The sequence below is a fragment of the Eutrigla gurnardus genome (assembly GCF_963514095.1).
Source record: "Eutrigla gurnardus genome assembly, chromosome: 2".
In the NCBI taxonomy this organism is placed as follows: Eukaryota; Metazoa; Chordata; class Actinopteri; order Perciformes; family Triglidae; genus Eutrigla; species Eutrigla gurnardus.
The window spans coordinates 7337512-7355703 of record NC_139916.1 but is presented as its reverse complement, the minus strand read 5'-3'; the positions used below and the strand labels follow the sequence as shown (position 1 = coordinate 7355703).

Below are 18192 nucleotides of genomic sequence, written 5' to 3'. Positions count from 1 at the left end.
CTCTGTGAACTGTGTGCACGTTAAGTGTTATGTTAGCCTTTAAGCCCCACGCTGTGAAACGCGATTGTAACAATTGTGGCGCTTCGCTGCAGAGTGAATATAGGGGAAACACTGATTAGTGTAGCCTAGTCTTTATCTGCGACTGTGGAGAAGTACTCGGTTCAAAATGAATAGACACTTTAAAAAAAAAAAGAAGCTGCGCTGCATTCAAATATTGACTTAGAATCCAGATGTCAGTGTTATGAAAGGATGCTTTACTGTGAAATATAAGGGTTGATATGGATATGGAACCACATGCTCATTACTCAGGGGTCTCAGCCCCGATTCCGAGAGGTTGTGTTTAAATGTGTTTTTGCTCTGTTTTAACGAGTAGAAAGCAGTCGTTTGGAGCCCGCGTGTACGCGTTGTATGATAACATAGTAGGCAAAGCTCCGCATTGATCTCTATTTTAATAGTGTGTTTGTAGAGCTTTTCAAAGAGCAGCCTGTGTGTTCAAGGCATTGATTGTTGCACAGTCACACACTTTGTGCAAATGCTGATTGACAGCTCTTCTTGATTGTTGTCTTTTGTTTACGCCACACAACTTTTGGGGACCGAAGCGTCTCTGCTGCTGCCGCTGCTGTGAATTGTCGTTCTAAACTGTCTCTCGTCAGATTTGAGTTTCTGTTGTAAAAAAAAAAAAGAAAAGCAAGGAGGTGTTTTTGGTGCAACGCCAGAACGATCAACTAAATGCTTTAGATGTTGCCTCTCATATCTGTTTTCCGAGAACCGACTTCAGCTGCCATGTTTGCCTCCGATGCCTGTACACTTTGCATTTTCATGTTTTCTCAGATGCATTGGATGCTCGCAGACTTTTAATAAATTAATACCAATTTGTTCATGACATATTATTTTTTAACTTCCACATCTTTTTTGTAAGCTTATATGTTTATGCAAGTGTGGAAGGAAATTAAAATTTAGGGAAATCACTTTTGTGTAAACCGCTCTGACACAGTTACCTTTTTAAAAAATGTTTTAATGAATTTAGAAGTGATTTAAAAGGACCAATAAAAAAAAAGCTAAATTTAGAAATCATTGAAGTGTATATGCCAAAAGTGTGGTACTGTGAAGGCAGTGAAGCAGGAAGACAAAAGCATGTTGATAGTGAAACACCGTGGGGGTAGAGACGACGAGAAGTAGCCCATCATTACCCGTTTAACGTTAGGGGACAGAATGCTCAATTACACACTTCATAAAACACATAAACACCCAACATGAGCACTCACATACATAATCATTTACAATCAGTTAGACTTGTCTTGTTGGGAGGTAGTTGAGCAAACTAATATTATCTCTGAACGAAGCAAAACACAATCATGTTACAGTATAAAGTATCTTACATGTTCAGCCTGTTAAAATTTATGTGCTACAACGTTAAACTTTCAATGTCTTTTATGAGGTAACAGTATATTATCATATAAAAGTATGTATTAGGCAACGATATTGTCAGGAAACCAACGAGTGGTTGTTTTCCTTCGCTAGCTATTGAAGTTCTTTTTATTTGAGGCATGTATTTAGGAAATATGTTTGACATTGAAGCAAACCATTAGAGGCCACTGCGCCTTTCTTTCCACAATTATGTCCTCAGGTGTCGAGGACGTGAATTGTTGTCGGGCGTTACAGTAATTGGTTGTCCGTCAACCATCATTTTGGAATGGGTTCTGTCTCACAGACGCTGCGTATGTGTTCAATAATGAACCTGATCCGTGTGACACTTAAGTTGATCCCGTTTTTTTTGTATTCCCAGGTTTAATGGATGTATAATTGCGTGCTCTGAATTATCAGATCAGCATGCACAGAGGAGTGAAATTGTGGGCTTTCACGGCCAAACGGCATGCTGGTCTTGATGAGAGGGATCGGATCCAGTTATGTGGAAACCGGCGACAGAGCTCCGCCGGGAGACATCAAAGCAAAAAGCCTGGTTGTGTGTGTGTGTGTGTGTGTGTGTGTGTGTGTGTGTGTGTGTGTGTGTGTGTGTGTGCTCTCATCTGATTTGTGATCACACCGGGCATTTTACCTCTGACCTGGAGTCTGTGAAGTGAGGTTTTGACATATGTTGGGCGCATCTGTCCTATTATGTCAGTTTAAATGGTAAAGTCACACTCAGAGGCTTGTTTTTTTTTTTTTGGTCATTCCTGAACAGGACGCATTACATGACAGTGTTGTGGTTGTAGTTTGTGGTGGTGTTGTGTTGGATTGTATTTTATTGCCAGTTGTTCCTGTTAACAGACCTTATTCAATGTATATAGTAGGGGTGTAACGGTACATGTATTTGTATTGAACCGTTTCGGTACGGGGTGCTCGGTTCGGAACGGAGGCGTACCGAACGAGTTTCCATACGGACATATTAAGTAGAGGACCGCATTTGTGGAGCGTGCTGCAGCCGCACATGCGCAGTTGCGCACACCGCGACACAATAAACAGCAGTAGTAGCGGACGTCATGGCTAATGCCGCTAGCGTTGGCAACAAGCCAGAGTTGGAGGACCCTCCCGCGACATTAAGGTCTCCCGTTTGGGAACACTTCGGCAAAGCGGTTTGGCGACATTGTTCATGTGAGGTCGGGTATGTTTCTGGCAACACGTCAAACCTGTTGACGCATTTGAAACGGCACCACCCCCACGTGAACATCGCTACAACGAGGAGTAAGACGAGCGTAGCGTGCGGGTCCACACCGCACCGACTGCCCGACTCGCGTCGGTAAATGAAGTCGGGCTACTTAATATGGCCGACTCGAATGGCGGATTACACATTTGAATCGGCTGAAATGAACGCCGACGTGGGCCGATTCGAGCGACCACACCAAGGAGACTCATGTCACGGACGCCGACTCTCTCAAAGACGCCGATTTTCGGTCCGGTGTGGACCCGCCTTTAGTGCAAACACAGCTCCGCACCGCATTTAAACAGCCTCTCCCTGCCCTGTTCAATTTTGCACATCAGATGGAGAAAAGATTTGTTTTTAAAAAAACAGTCTGAGCCTTATTCATGTTATTTAATCTGAGCAACAACTTGAAACTATTTAGTGTTGCAACTGTTCAATTTTGCACATCAGATGGAGAATTATTTTTAAAGAAACAGTCTGTTATTTTTATTTATTTTTATTTTTTAAATAAATATTTTAAATACTTGTATTTATATTTTTGAGCAGCATTCTAGCTCCAGTGCATGTTCCTACTGTTAAAAGCACAAAAGTAATAAACAACTAGCACATTTATATTTTGCATTTTGTTTTCTTACTGTACCGAAAATGAACCGAACCGTGACCTCAAAACCGAGGTACGTACCGAACCGAGATTTTTGTGTACCGTTACACCCCTAGTATATAGTAATATGAGCTTCTACAGGAGACCTAGCTATGAGTATTACATGTTATTTAATTGGGCTTATGATTATTTTTTATTTATTTATTTTTATTCATAAGTTTAATCAAATCATTTGAGTTATATATGCATTGTGCTGTATGTGTGTTGGTGTGGTCCAAGCTTGGTGTTTTATTAAAGCCATGGTTGCTGTTGCGGGGGTGCCCAGTGAAGTGGTTAAGCCCTGGCTCTCCTTCTACAGTGCAGAATGGGTAGGCATTAATCTGGCCCAGCTGGACAGAAGGAAATTAATGATCATTTACACTGACGACATAATCAGGCTTCATGCTGTCCTCCGATACTAAATTGCTTCTTTTGTTCCACAAGATCTCAGCCATTCTCTCCCCATCTCTCTCTGTCAGTGTCTTTTTCTTTCGCTCCCGCTCTCACCTCTCTCTTTCTTTAGTTCTTTTCTTTTCTTCTTCTTTTTTTTTTTTCCTCCCCAGGTCGTTCTCTGTTATCGGTCATTAAGTGCTACGTTTCCATGGAAACACCCAGTTTGGCAGGAATTGGCATGCTGCAAAAGTGTCCCTGTGATGTTCAATATGGGGGAACTATCCTCCTTCCACTGAGAGCTTGTCCAGTTGAGTGTGTCATTGCAAACCTGGTTAGGGATGCAAGTCATGCACGCCGAGCCTGGACGTTTCTAGAGGGAAAGAACAGGGATGGAGCTGACGTGTCTCAGCAGGGGGAAATATGGAAGGTTGTTGGGGGCAAAAGCATACACATGGCATGCTGAAGACGTCCCCTCGGTGCCTTATCTCTCAACCAGGGTCTGTGTAGCTGTTCCCTCACTTCTAAGAGCAGTGACCCTGTTGGCAGGTGACATGGGGGGCTGTCTGTGTGTAATTAGGCTGTGCTCTGTGTGTAATGACTTAGCATGGTGCCGCTCTCTATCAGGCCCAGCAGACAGCCACTGTTAGAGTCAGACGGTGGGCAGGAGGGAGGAAGGGGGTCGGCCATCACCAAGGGCAAGCCCATAGGACGTTTCTGTAGCCTCATCTCTCACAGGGGAGGTTAAATCGAGTCCCTGAGTCAGTGAAAATCCCACTATTGCTTATCTAAAGGGAGGAAGGGTTAAATATTCAGTCTGGGAGGCTCCGAATGTAATCTGCACCGTGTGTTTGAATTGTCTTTGGATTCCTCCCTCTCTGCTCCGGTCTGCCTGTGGTGAGACAGAGATAAGTGGGCCATAACAAAATGGCTGTCATAGCGACTGTCACTCAGGTATGTGCTGGGCCCGCATGGCGTTGTCTTTAAATATGAAATTACTTCCAACACGTGCCTGAAATTTCACCAATGCTGGCCCGGTGGAATAAAATGTTTTATTTTATGGGTGTCCTATTTGAGCGAAAAAAATTGCCTCGCTAGCGCCACCTACAAAATTGCAAGGCCACGCCGCTCTCACCGAATGACATGAAATTTGTCTCCGTCTGCTCTACAAAAAAGCCTCTTAAATCACAAATCTTTTTGAAAAATACATTTTTGAGAATGTACAACTGTGCTGTGGATCATTACTAGACCAAACAGATTAAAAGCATCGCCTTGCTTTCGGAAGTCTCTGGAAATCAATACGTAGCGCTACAGGAAGTCAGACATATTTTTCGATCTTCGTGCATTTTTTTTTAACCATTTTCAGCAATTACCGGGGTTGTTTTTTAACAAATTCCTACTAGTTTTAAGAACTAATAATTTTCAGCAGTGTTCCTGTGACATTTTGCCTGGCCACGTCGCTCGATGTCCCGCCAACGTGTGTCAAGGTTATAAAAAAGTTACTTATCAGGTTATAAAACACAAAAACAATGCCTCGTACGAAAATATTTTCCAAATCTAATTCAAAATCATGAAAATAACACTGTTAAAAATAAATTCTCAACTGCATTCAGGTTAATTTGGATTGACGGGATTAAGACAGGGATTTTTCCCAGTGTTTAGCTGTGTGAAACAAAGTCTTGCATATTTGGATAATGAGCTCTGTATTCCACTGCTGTGCGTCCTACGCCACACTATTTCCCCCCCATTTGAGTTATATAATAACACCTCATTGACCTCTGCTGCTCTAATACCTCTATGAAGTCTCTTCCCCAAATTTCAGCTGATCCGAGCTTGGCTGTCTCTGGCTCTGCACGTTGCTTACTTTCAGCTCATTATCCATTTCATATTTACTGATGTTTTTACCAGGGGGAACATAGCGGAGGAGAGTTCAGATGACTTGTCTTATTTACAGAGTTTACAGGAGTAGAAATGCTGCCAGAGGAGCAGTATTTTTTATATATACAACATTCAACACAGTGGAAAACGGGACGACAAAAATAGTTTGGGGTCTGAAAGTAGTTGCTAAAGCTTGGCACGGATGGTCAGATTTGCGGAGCCGCAGTATAAACAGGAGGGGACAGATTTAGTGTCTGTGTAAGAGATGATGAGAGGATATGAGCTGCAGAAGAGGACAGGCAGATGGTTTGAAAGAGCAGCGGCGCCTTTACTTTCTGGCATGCTTGACTACGGACCAAGATTAGAACGTGTAAGAAGGGCTGCAAAGCAAATATAATGCAATTGGACATTGATTATTTAAGAAAACATAATGAACTGAAACACTTCCTCAGCGTTAATATCATCAAAATGTGGCACCAACATGTCTTTTCAGTGCAGTTCCTCTTAGAGTATGCTTTTGCCTATGAGTTTTAAAACTAGGAGAGAGCACAGGAACTAGCCATTTGTTCAATAGACTGAAACAAGCCAAGCTCGCAGTTAGGTTGATGGACAGGTGCCAGGCTTCATCAGTAGCGTGGAAGTGGCGCAGTAATTAGTCAAATGAGGAGGAAATGGAGGAGACGCTACAGAGAGAGAAACCCCCTGGGGCCCTGTCTCCTCAGCAGGAGGACCTCCACGGCCCACTCAAACACACAGAAAAACACACAACCATGCAAACACAAATTTGCACTCATACCAAAACATAATATGCAGAGTTTCACACGTTAGAAGTCGTTTAGATGGAGAAACCAAGGAGCACACATGCCCCAAAGCAGGAATATACATACCCACAATCTCTGACACACACAGACACGCACTCATCACATGTTAGTTTGCTGCTGCTGCGACTTAATGCGACGGGATGGGAGATGAAATTCAGATGATTGTGTGTTTTTGATGAACAGCAGCCCCGGTCTGAGACATTACTGTGACAATAGAGGCAGTTCCAGGGAATATTTTTTTTTAAGAGAAATAGTGGAGGGGAGAATTATATGGAGGATAATATTGTTCCTGTCTATTTGAGAAAACCCAGCGAAAGAGGGGGGAAATACAATTCCGTACCATCAGCAAGTTAATAAAAAGGCTGCAGTTTGTCTCTGTCGAAAAGACAAATATCCTGACTGAGGATGGCAGGGAGGAGAGAAGCAGGGGAGAGGCTGCCCCACATTTCCCTTCGTCCTTCCTCACGCCAACAAGTCCCTAACCATGAATCCTTCTGTCTAGTTGCCAACTGGCTGGCTGCTTTCCACCGAGTGAGGCCCGTTCAATCCAGTGAACGCACACCTCTTCTGTATGACCCTTTTGCTTCTGCTGACAGGGCTAATTAATGAATATATACAAAACTGGGCAGTTAAAAGATCACCGTGGAGTCCATCTGTCCAGCTGGTCTTGTTTGCCATTTGGTTTGCGCCCTCTGTGGCTTGGCATAGTGAATCTCCCTTCCCACACAGTCAGATTGGCATGTTTATCCCTTTGGAGAGTCCGATTTTTAATTTTCTATTTATTTACTCGTTTGGAAGAAGACGTGAATCAATAATGACGTTTTCAAGGTCAGTTTTGCTAAGGCTCTTTGTTGTCTCCTGGTCAGTCAAACTGACCTATGATGACGAATGAGTTACGGCTCTTAGGGTCTAATCTCCACGCCGTGGCAATCACTAAAACCAGAATAACAAGCACTCACGGCCTCTAGATCTTGTATAACGCGCCACAAGTGAGCTCTGGATGAAGATGCTAATCACATCACTTAGGATGTTGGCGCGATGCAATGAAGCAGCGAAGACAGCGAGTTTAAATGCACTGATTACATTTGAGCCAGACGATCCAACACCTGCAGGTGAAAAAGCTATTTCAGCGACGAGATTAGACGAGGCTGAGTGTATGCAAAGTCCTGGGTCTGTGGGGTGTTTGTTCACGCGGGTGTGCGGTCTCGTGCGCATAAATAATGTTTCGCTTTGTTCAGACCCGTTTGTATCACGAGTCGACAATCCCTCTGATAATGTTACACTCGATGTCGTCCCTCTGCTTCGCTCTCTCTCTAATCTCAAACTCCCCCTCGAGGGGGTGCATGTAAATATTTAGCCCAGCCTTTGTTTCCTATGACGATTCCCCGGATGCAGCGAGCGCTCGGTTGCGTTTGTGTTGGCACTGGCACCCTGTGTTTCCTCTGAGACTATATTGGAATCATGTCTATTTCTTTGACATGTTTTGTTACTGGCTTTCTATAAAACAAACACATCTTTTTATGAGCAGCAAACTAAGCTGCTCGACCTTGGATATCTAACTTTAAATAGCTGTCATCTCACAGTGAGAAGGATGCACTAGTTGGTCTAGTGGGCATGGTTGAATATCAATTAACTGTAGCGCCACTACCCATAGTTACTGTTGCATGCCCAGCGTTTGTGTCTAACACTACACACGATGTTGTACTAAGAGACTGAGGTCAAAGCTGCATGTAGTGCACAGAAATCCAGCATCCTCACCAGTTAATCATCCGTTTATAAGACCGCAAGAATCTGTAGGTAGTAAGCCAGCGGAGCGTGCTGATTGCAGTTTATGTTAGAGCATATAAACACGCTGTTTAAGCTATTAATCACACTTTAAATGCACAGTCCCATGCGTCTGCATGTGGAGACATTTCAAAGGAATCATGTGGAAGCAAAATGTAAATCAGGCTTCAGAATGTTTGTTTTTTGCAGATATAGAATCACTTGGTAGACTTTTTGCATGATGCATTAGCCAAGCCCTGGTAGACAGGCAGAGGGAGTGTATGCCATCAAAGCAGGTGGCGGATTAGCTGCATACATGTTCAGCTGTCTCTCTTTTCCCTCCGTCTCATTTGGACAGGAAACTTCCCCGAGATGCTAGCTTCACAATAGCCGTCAATGCTTCTGCTTCTTCTTCCACGTCTGACTGGAGTCCTCTGGAGGCTCCCAGTCCCGTTGAACTACGAGAGGCTTCTGGTGTGTTGTGTCTTATCGAGCTCCTGTGAGGGGGCTGCTGCTCCCCTACTCCTTCTCTCTTATTGAACTCTTCCCGGGGCCCGTTGACGCTGGGTCTACTCGGCAGAGCCCACTAATATTCCTTAATGACGCGGCATCCGTCTCTGTCAAGCTCAGCGCCGCAGCAGCCAGGCACGGGCCTATTGTGGCTGACTTCACAGAGAGATAAGCAGCGCTCTCTCTCAGACACAGATGAAGGGACAATAATATTAACACGAACAACCCGAGAACAGCGAAAAAGTCAACAAATAAGTCTTTATATGAAGTGGCAGGAACGGGCAAATCGTCTTTCGTTTGTTATCACTTTTTACTGACTTCGCTGTGTTGATAACAAGAGCAACATTTAGAAAAATTCAAGGCTTGTGCAACAACACAATGCAGTTCCTTTTACTGAAGTTGAGTAGTCGGGAGATCGACTTGCAAATCAGTGGCCTCGTGTGACGACTGTCGGGAACAGTAATTTTCTGGAGTCTTGCCACCCTCTGTCTTCCCATCTGTGTGTTTACAGTGACGCTCAGAGCTTGTCACGCTGGAACCAGTCATCATGGCTAATGATGAGAATGTGAGTGTGTGTGACGTGTCCCGTGTGCGAGCTGTGCAGAGGGCGTGTGAATGTGAGTTTTGCGCACACGCGCGTGCGTTTGCACGACTCGCGAATCTGCGTGCGTGTGATTTTTGCATTTATTTATTTTTCCCCCCAGTGTGGACTCGACTGCCAGATAAAGCATATTGGTCGCAATTTGGCACGGTTGCGTCTGTCGCATCCCGCGTGAGTGTTAGCAGCAGAAGGTCCGTTTGGCCGTCAGTGGCGCTCTGCAGAGCCACCTCTCCTCTCCTCCTGTGAGAATGACAGGCCTACACAGAATGCTGCCCAGGCGTCACAGACTCCAGCCAACGGAATAACTGATTAACACTGCTAAATAGCTCCGCGGCTTTCCAATCCATATTATCTTTCCACTTTACAAAAGGGATGGGCACCACAAAACAGTCACATCCATTTTATTTACTTATAATCCCCATTCCAGTATAGTCTTCTTTTTTTTTATTGTGCAATGCTGCTTAGAGCTGACATATCTGTATAATGTAAATAGGACTTTACTGTGCCCGTGCTCTTTTAGTGCGGAACATCATCAATCATAAACATGCTTTTTAATGAATACATTGGTGTGTGTTTGCTCCCGTTGGAATAGCTTATTTGCTCTGGTGAGGGAGGAGATTTTAGCATAATCTCCATTGATAGTTACTGTTAGAATGTAGTGTTGTCACGATACCAACATTTTGGTACCGGTACCAACATGTGTTTCGGTACTTTTCGGTACTTTTCGATACTTTTTCAAATAAAAAGTGAACGCAAAAAATGTAATTACTGACTTTATTTTAATAGAAAATCTTAGAACAATAACATATTAATCAGCAAATAAAATAAAATACCACAAATACAAGCTTTTCTAATGCACACAATTTTAAAAATGTTAAAATATAAATACAATAATATAATATATAATAATATAAATGAACCAGCTCTTTTTTTTTTTCTTCCAGAGCTACTTTTGTTAAGAGTGAAGGGTGGTGGCGCTTGCTTTTAGCACTGAATGTGGCTTTTTTTCCTGAGTAAATGACCCGTCGTTCCCTGAGCTCAGTGTGGAGGTCTGGGTGCTGGTCCTTTAAGTGTTTGGATAAGTCGGAGGTGTTTCCGCCGTTAGCCATGCATGTGTTAAACACCGTTTACACAGTGGTGCTTCGGCGTTAACTGCCTCGCCTTGCTCATTTGTTTTTAGCTAAAGTACGGCCATATCGCACTTCGCGGCGCTGGTTTGTCCACAAGTTGCGGCGTGGTGACGGTTGCAGCAGCCATTTTCCTCTCCGTGCTTCGCTCGCTCGCGCTCTCTCGCGCTCTCTCGCGCTCGCTCGCGCTCTCTCGCGCTCTCTCTCTCGCGCTCTCTCGCGCTCTCTCTCTCGCGCTCTCCAAGCTTTCCTCCTGCTCCGTTTGTTGCTCCAGTCCACGCTGCTCGCTAACTTGCTAGCGGTTTCCTCCGGCTTGCTTGCTTTTTCCTTTTATCTCCCCAAGCTGCGGCTCGCTCCTCGTCCTCTCAGCTGTAGTTACAACGCGGTGACGTCACGCGGCGAGTTCTCCGCGCTGTTGCGGGCGCTGCCGGCGGCGCTGCAAGTACCGGTCCCGTATGCAAATGCAATATAGTACCGTTTTAAATGCCTCAGTACCCCGGTACCAAATTAGTACCGGTATACCGTGCAACCCTATTAGAATGTATAGCAGGTCCAACTGCATAATAAGATATTCTACAATCAGTCAATGTAAAGCAATAGCAAGATTAAAATATGTTTTTTTACTGTGGTTTGTACCTAGAAGTGATTTACCTTAGCTCAGAGACTGCATATGATGATCAATAACGTTTTCTGACACATTGCTAGTTTTGCCCCCTCCTGTAGCTGCCCCATTACCTGTGAGTGAGTCAAGCTTTAAAGCCCTCAAATATAATTTCAAGCAGGCTGATGTAGGTATGGCCCTTCAGCGATGATGGTCACTCATCTTAAACCTCCAGCTAAAAAGAAGACGAAGCTCCTCAGGCCTATCGTGGCCAGCATGTGACGTCGGTCTGCACCCAGTGCTCCTCCAACCTAATGCTCGTTGGGTGCTACTCGGCTGGAGCACAGTCTTGTTGACAGCAGAGCTCAATCTTCTCCCAGAATAGTCCGGGACCTCATGTGCCCATTACAGGAACTTATAATGGCCAACCTGTCAGGGAGATGAGCACCCTACAACTCTGTTTATCGTTATTTGTCTCTCTTTGGATTTTTATTAGTCCATATAGAGTGATAAAAAGATTTCCTCGGTGAAACATCCATAGTGTTTCACATACAAAATGGCTTAGGAAGTGATATCGGTGCTGCTTATGGTGCAGTACATGATATACAATAGACACAGGTCACTGGAGAGGAGGACAAACGGATGCAGTCCACTGCTGTCACGCCCATTTACACTTGCTCCGTATGTGATACTGTTGTCATCTGTTAGGCTTATGTACGTTTTCTGGTGTTTAAAAAAGAAAAAAAATCTTATCTCTATTAATATAATATATTTTATTAACTTTTTATAATGTTTGAGAAGTTGTTCTGTTTTTTGTTCTGTTGTCAATTTTCACATATTTAAGCTAACATGCTGCGACAGATTTGGGTTATTTAACTTTATGAACCATATATAGAATTTTGGGCATGAAGTTATATGGAGAGATTATTTATGGCGATATTGAATTATTTCTGTGCAGCGAATTTATATGTAACAGGATACACACATGTCAATGCAAGTGTAATCTGTAGCTTTTGTCTGAACCCAGTATTGATATTGTTTGAATGTTATAGCCGCTCTACTTCTGAGACCCGGGTGCTGGTGTAAATTTACCATGTGAGCGTGTGTTGCAGCAGCTTAATTTCATTTTTTCATAAATTTTGGACCACAATGACAGTGGTGGACTTAATTTGTCAATAGTTTGCTTGCTTTATGCTTTGATGAGGTAATTAAGAAGTGCATTTTCCAAAAATACTGCTTGATTATTGCACCATCAGAGACTACACAATTAAACAACAAATTAGACTCATTTTAAATCCCTAATTATAGAGGGAGAATGCAGGACAAATTATGAAAGTTGCATTGGGAAGTTTTTTTCTCGCAAAAAAATACTCCTCCAACTCTTTGTTCACAAAGACAAAAAAGTGGACCTTAGTGCATATTATAAGAATTTAAAATGTTTTGAAATCCCCCGTGAAGCAATATGAGCCCTATTGATCTCCGTCTGTCTTTGGCGTTTTGTTTCTAAGCCCAGCGAAGAGAACGCTCGGCCTGTAATGTCCCGGAGACGGCCATGAATCTTCCGAAGAAAGGCCAACCCAGAGAGCACTACCACACATTAAGGGAATGAATATTGATTTAAAAAACAAATTTGACATGGTTTTTAAATCGACTTGAAAAATGCATTGCTTAAAAGAGTCAGGGGTGTGATGTCTGGCAATGGAGCGGAGAAAAATTTGCTCTTGTTTTATGGTTTGATAATTTTCCATTAATGGCTTCTTCCACCTTGAGAACCCCCCCCCCCCCCCCCCCCTGTTGAATTGCAGAGTGACTCATCTTTCAGGATGACAACACACTTTTAAATCTATGGTCTACATTCTGATAATCAGTTGAGCCTCTGATGCAGATTTGAAAAAGGCATCCCCCCAACAAAACCCCGCCCCTCAGTGTTCAACGATTCGACGAGGCGGGATGAGGAGGAGCAGAGGAGACGAGGGTATGGATGGAGGATACGAGCCAGTGGGAGACTTCCGGAGCAATAGCTCCCATTGGTCGATTTCTATGCAGGCCTACAGCTGATAGACTGAATGGATTTTTCTTTACTCCTAACCATAGCTTTAAGAGATTCTTTTCTTTTGTTGCATCATAAATGTGTGCCGATCACACCACACCTTCGCCATTCACTTTGTGAAGTAGTTGAAAGTGTTGCTTGAAACTAAGCAGGATCCCTTATCCCTCAGAGGGCGGCCAAAATAAGACACCAGGCAATCTCGTCAGAGTGCTCGGCTGGCATGGTCCGGGCTTCTGGGGCCAGGTCTGCCTGCTCAGTGGGCCAGTGGAGGGAAACTGCCTCTGGCTGCCTGCCCAGCCTTCAGCTAGACAGAGACAGATCGTATGGACGCCGGTGTTTTCTTCTCCTAATTGCTGCGCATCAAGACAGACGCAATGTTTCATACCAAAGCACGAGATTGTCACTTTTGGAAATATGAGCATTGTTTGGTTCATAAACAATCATGAGCCTCTCAGACAAGATGCTGATTTTAATCCTGTTTGATGTAGTTGTGTCTGCTGTGTGCGTGCCTGGGTATTGAATGTCAAACACCCCTTAATAATGACTGCAAGTTTAATTGATTCACAGTCTTAATCAATTGATAAATACAGACAATGACTTGCTCATTGTGAACAGACCCAACTGATCAGCCCACAAACAGCAGGGGTCCTGCAGGAGACATGCAGAGTTCAGTGTTAAAATAATTGCACTTTGTTGTCAAAATGTTTGTCCTTTTTGAGGATTTAAGATAAAGAAATAAGTATAAGTTAACCCCCAACTTTAATGATTTAAAGCTGCTTAATTGGAAATTCAGAGCGTGACTATTGCATCAAATAACTATTTGTACTGTAAATATATAATTGGCTACCTGGGCGGATAATTAAGTCACACTGTTTGTGTTGTAATTCGAGCCTCTCTGTTCTTTGATTATGTAGCCTGTGTGTGTGTGTGTGTGTGTGTGTGTGTGTGTGTGTGTGTGTGTGTGTGTGTGTGTGTGTGTGTGTGTGTGTGTGTGTGTGTGTGTGTGTGTGTGTGTGTGTGTGTGTGTGTGCGCTAATGAAACCCTTTGGACACGTCGTCATATGTATGCTGGAAATCCAACATGCTCATTAACAGACTGCTGTGTTATTTCACCCATATTAACTATATAATTTGCAGATTTTCAGATTACATTTTCATTTTACAGTAAAGCACCCCCGGCCGCTGTATTTTGCACACTGATCAGTCACACCTTTAGGTGGCGTGGCTTCACACTCCCTTTTGCTACTCAGACACATACTAAAGCTTAGCATGTACATTTTTATTCTTGATTTGACTCATTTTCAATTTTCTGTGAAGTACATTAAGTCATATCGTGATTGAAGTGTGTATAAATGCCCGACCAAATCATTGATTGAATAAGTGAATTTATACCTCAAACCAAGGGCAATTAACTAGAAACAACCTGAGCAAATGCAGCATTTAAGCCTCACATTAAGAGAATTTAAAAGACCCTAATTGCTTTAAAATATTCAACAACAACAGGCTTTCCCAGGGTTTCTTCAGATAAGTATACAAAATGGGTTTTATGGTGTGAAAGTGGGTCTTGCGGTGTCTTTGGGCAGCAAGATAAGTAGTAATCCCTCGGGTGGTGCTCTGTTGTAGACTACATATCCTATAGAGCCTGGGCCGCTGAGTCAGCAGCCTTTACAATTCTTCCAGGGAGAGCAGACTAATCTCCCGAGTACCTTCCCCTGTCAGCGGTCCAAGCATCTGTCGTTCTGCCTCTGGATGCTCCCTTGCAAACACCCCGGTACCTAGAAGCACCCCAAACCCAGTCCTCTTTCTTGTTGTTTTTTTGTGGTTTTGCAAAGAATGTGTCTTTTCGGGTTCTTACCTGATTTCATTATGGTAATGCCCTCCTAACAGTGCTTGATGTATTGCTTTTATTCTGAGTGAAAATGTTGCACTTTCACGAAGGGATTATGGTCACAAAAAATTCCGTTTGATTTAGAATAGGCTTAAGTGACAGACGTGTTGTCGCCACACTACAAATACGGCTTGCTTGTGTTCATTCCAAAGAAGTGAACGTCGAGGAGATACAAGGTGTTCACCCAGCAGTGAGGACCTGCTGGAGTTTGCGTTTATTTAATTTGATCCCGACTGCCAGACTGCAGCTGGCTAGCTAAGTGCTTTGCCATTAGTGCTCTGTGCTGTGTTTAATTCTGCTACAGTGCTGAGGCTTATGGTTCTAATGCCAGACTGTGTACTGCCTGCTCTACAGTAAATGTTTACCATCTTGTGTGGCGCCTTGAGAATAATCCAACGGCTCCTCTGTGGTCTCCTTAATTAAACTAATGGCTCCGGTAATCTGACCTGTGATTCCCCGTGTGTTCTCCTGCAGATTTATAATGAGAAGAAGAGCCAGTTTGAAATCAAGAGGAACAACCCTAAGGACTTGGTGGAGAGAGTGGCACGGGACATCTCCAAGCTGCTCAACAGCAAGAGGAAAGCCCTGGAGGTAAGAGGAGGATGCACCTGTGTACAAACATGCACTTTCAAACACACAAAACAAAATAATACAGTCGGAAAACATTGCCTATATTTCTTATATATATATTCCTTTTTATAGTCCTTCTTATTGGATGCTTCTGAAACATAGTTTGTGTGACGCATGAGAAGAGAGGTTATTTCAGAGGTTATCATTTCAATGTCCTGCATTTTGGAGTATAATTATTACCACCGTTCCACTCATACAGGCCTGTGATTAGTTAAAAAAAAATTGTTTCGCTCTCACAGTGGGGAACCTCTAACCCCTTCAAGGAGAAGCGAGAGGGGGGGGATATAGAGGCAGCAAAGTGATTGACAAGGAGGGAAATTAGAAAAGTATATATAATCAACTTTTCATTTTTAAAAGCCAGCGAGAAATAAAAGAAGAATTTCCTTAAAAAAATCTAACTGTTGGCCCCTGTTTAGTAGTCTGTCTCACAGTTTTGTTCAAATTATTTCCACACATTTTATTACAGGGACATTTTGAGAGCATATCATTCCCAAATTACCTGATTAGAATGTGTATTTATTGCTATTTAAGACTAAATTTGTTAATTCTTTCCACGATTGCAGTGAGGCATTCCTTTTAATCAGTTTGGTGATTCTCATCATCTGCAGTCGCACACACACACACACACACACACACACACACACACACACACACACACACTGACTCCTTTTAATCATTGTTATCATCTGATCGTGATCCAGCTCCACACCCACACTGAGATCGTTGAGGCTGTAATGTATCATTCAAACTTTCCCCTGCATTTAAATATGTATTTTCCATTTCACATACAGCTAATTAAGAATTAGCTACAAAGTTACAAAAAGCTTATATTGGTTTCATCAGTGCATCCTTGTATGTATAATTTGAATCCTTATTTATGGATAGGCCAACTGAGGGACTGTCCACTTTCATTCCCTCCGTTTCTGTCCAGATGTGGTGACTCAAGGTCAAAGCATTGACCGTTTTAACACAGTTGAAGCCTTTATAAAGCGACAGAAGTGTGTATGGTGTATTTTAAGAGCATAGATTATTGTGGGATGGGACACTATCATGCCAAGGAGGGACAATTAAGTCTCTTAAGGCGTTTCTATGTCTGAACATCCACCCCGTATTTTTTGAAAGAAGGTTCGGCAGCACTAGACCCACCTTCACCTCCCTCCTCCACCTCCCCCAACATACCAGATCCCCCCTCCAACCTCCACAGGCCACACTGTCACCTCACATCCTGTCTGGGATATTCACTCAGGAGGGAGGAAATGAGGTGAAAAAAGAGAAGGACTGGAATGAGAATGTCTCCCTGGGGCGTGGAAAAATCAAGAAAATGATGTTCAGAAATTCATAGATTTAAAAATGAGCAGCGAGCGGGAGAGACGGAGGGGTGTGTGGAGGGAGGGGGGGGAGGTTGTAGTTGGAGGGGGAAAAAGAGTTTTAGGGAAAAAAATCCAAAAGAAGAAAGCAGAGAGAGGAAAAGTGAGTCAGATGACTTGCAGAAGTGAACAAGCAATGCAAAACCCGGGAGTCATAATAAAATGCAGATACAAAAAGGTATGCAACAAGTTCATATATGTTTCATTTGGACAGGTAAGGTTTGTTTTTCAAAACCTAAAAATTCAAGACTAGACTCATACATTCACATGGACTTAGTATTCATACAGGGAGAAAAGTGAAAGCCAGGTCTTAATGCATTCTGCAGATAAGAAGGTCTCAATCTCTGCTCAGCACCATATTGACAGCGTTTTATATTTCAGCCTGTTTCTACCCCCTGTAATGGTTATTTAGTCTCAAATATCCTCTGCCACACATTTCAAAAAAAGAGGAAGGGTGTGTGTGTGTGCATGTGCAAGAAGAAATTATTCTTCTACAACCTATTTAAATACTGCTTGGGGTGATTCGTTCTAATTCATGTTTATATTACTAATGAGAAAATACACATTGACTGTGAATACTCAGTTACTGATATACAGAGTGGGGAGGGATCTGGATTTAGTTGCTTTAGCCTCAATTCTCAAATTAGCTAAATAATCTAAATTCTCTGCTTATTTGGATAGGGGTTAAAAGATTCAGGTGAGCTTTCAAGTATTTACCTGCCTGGGCTCGCTGTCTAGCCGGAGTTATCACAAAGATTCAGTTTGAGGCGTGCAACAGTTGAAAAACACAGCTTCATTAAAACAGTCCTGTTTATCCTGCTTTCAGCTATAATATCCACATTTGGTGTAACTTACCCAGCAATGTGAACTTACTTTCACACACATAGCCATGTAAAGGTTTATAATAATATATTTCAAAGTGCCACGTACTGAATGTTGTCCCCCTCACCCCCCCAAAAATGGAGGATGCGTAAGCTGACTTACTTTTTTGTCAAAAGCTTTCCCCCATTTTGATTATTTCCCTTCCCTTGTCTTAATCTCCTCCGCTCCATGTCCCCGTCTGCTCTTTCTTTCTTGCCTCTGGCTGCAGCCATTTTCTCGAACAATGATCTGATTCTCAGGTTGGTGCCAAAATTAAAATGTAACACAAACCCCGCTGGTAGGCTGACAGGCTCGACATGTTTCCGGCGGACACTTTATATAAATCTCTTTGTTTTCAGAGGCAGGTTGAAATATGATCATCATCGTGAAATAATCTTGTGATATTTAAAATGAAAGCTTTTG

The 18192-nt window shown here is 43.0% G+C and overlaps 1 protein-coding gene across 1 annotated transcript in view; it reads left to right on the top strand.

Annotated features, from left to right (window-relative positions):
- The window catches only part of cacna2d2a (calcium channel, voltage-dependent, alpha 2/delta subunit 2a), a 126104-nt gene that overhangs the window by 21592 nt on the left and 86320 nt on the right, over positions 1-18192 (top strand). Inside the window, exon 3 of the mRNA XM_084032634.1 lies at positions 15386-15502. Coding sequence (XP_083888760.1) covers positions 15386-15502 — 117 coding nt within the window. The remainder of the gene's footprint in view (positions 1-15385; positions 15503-18192) is intronic.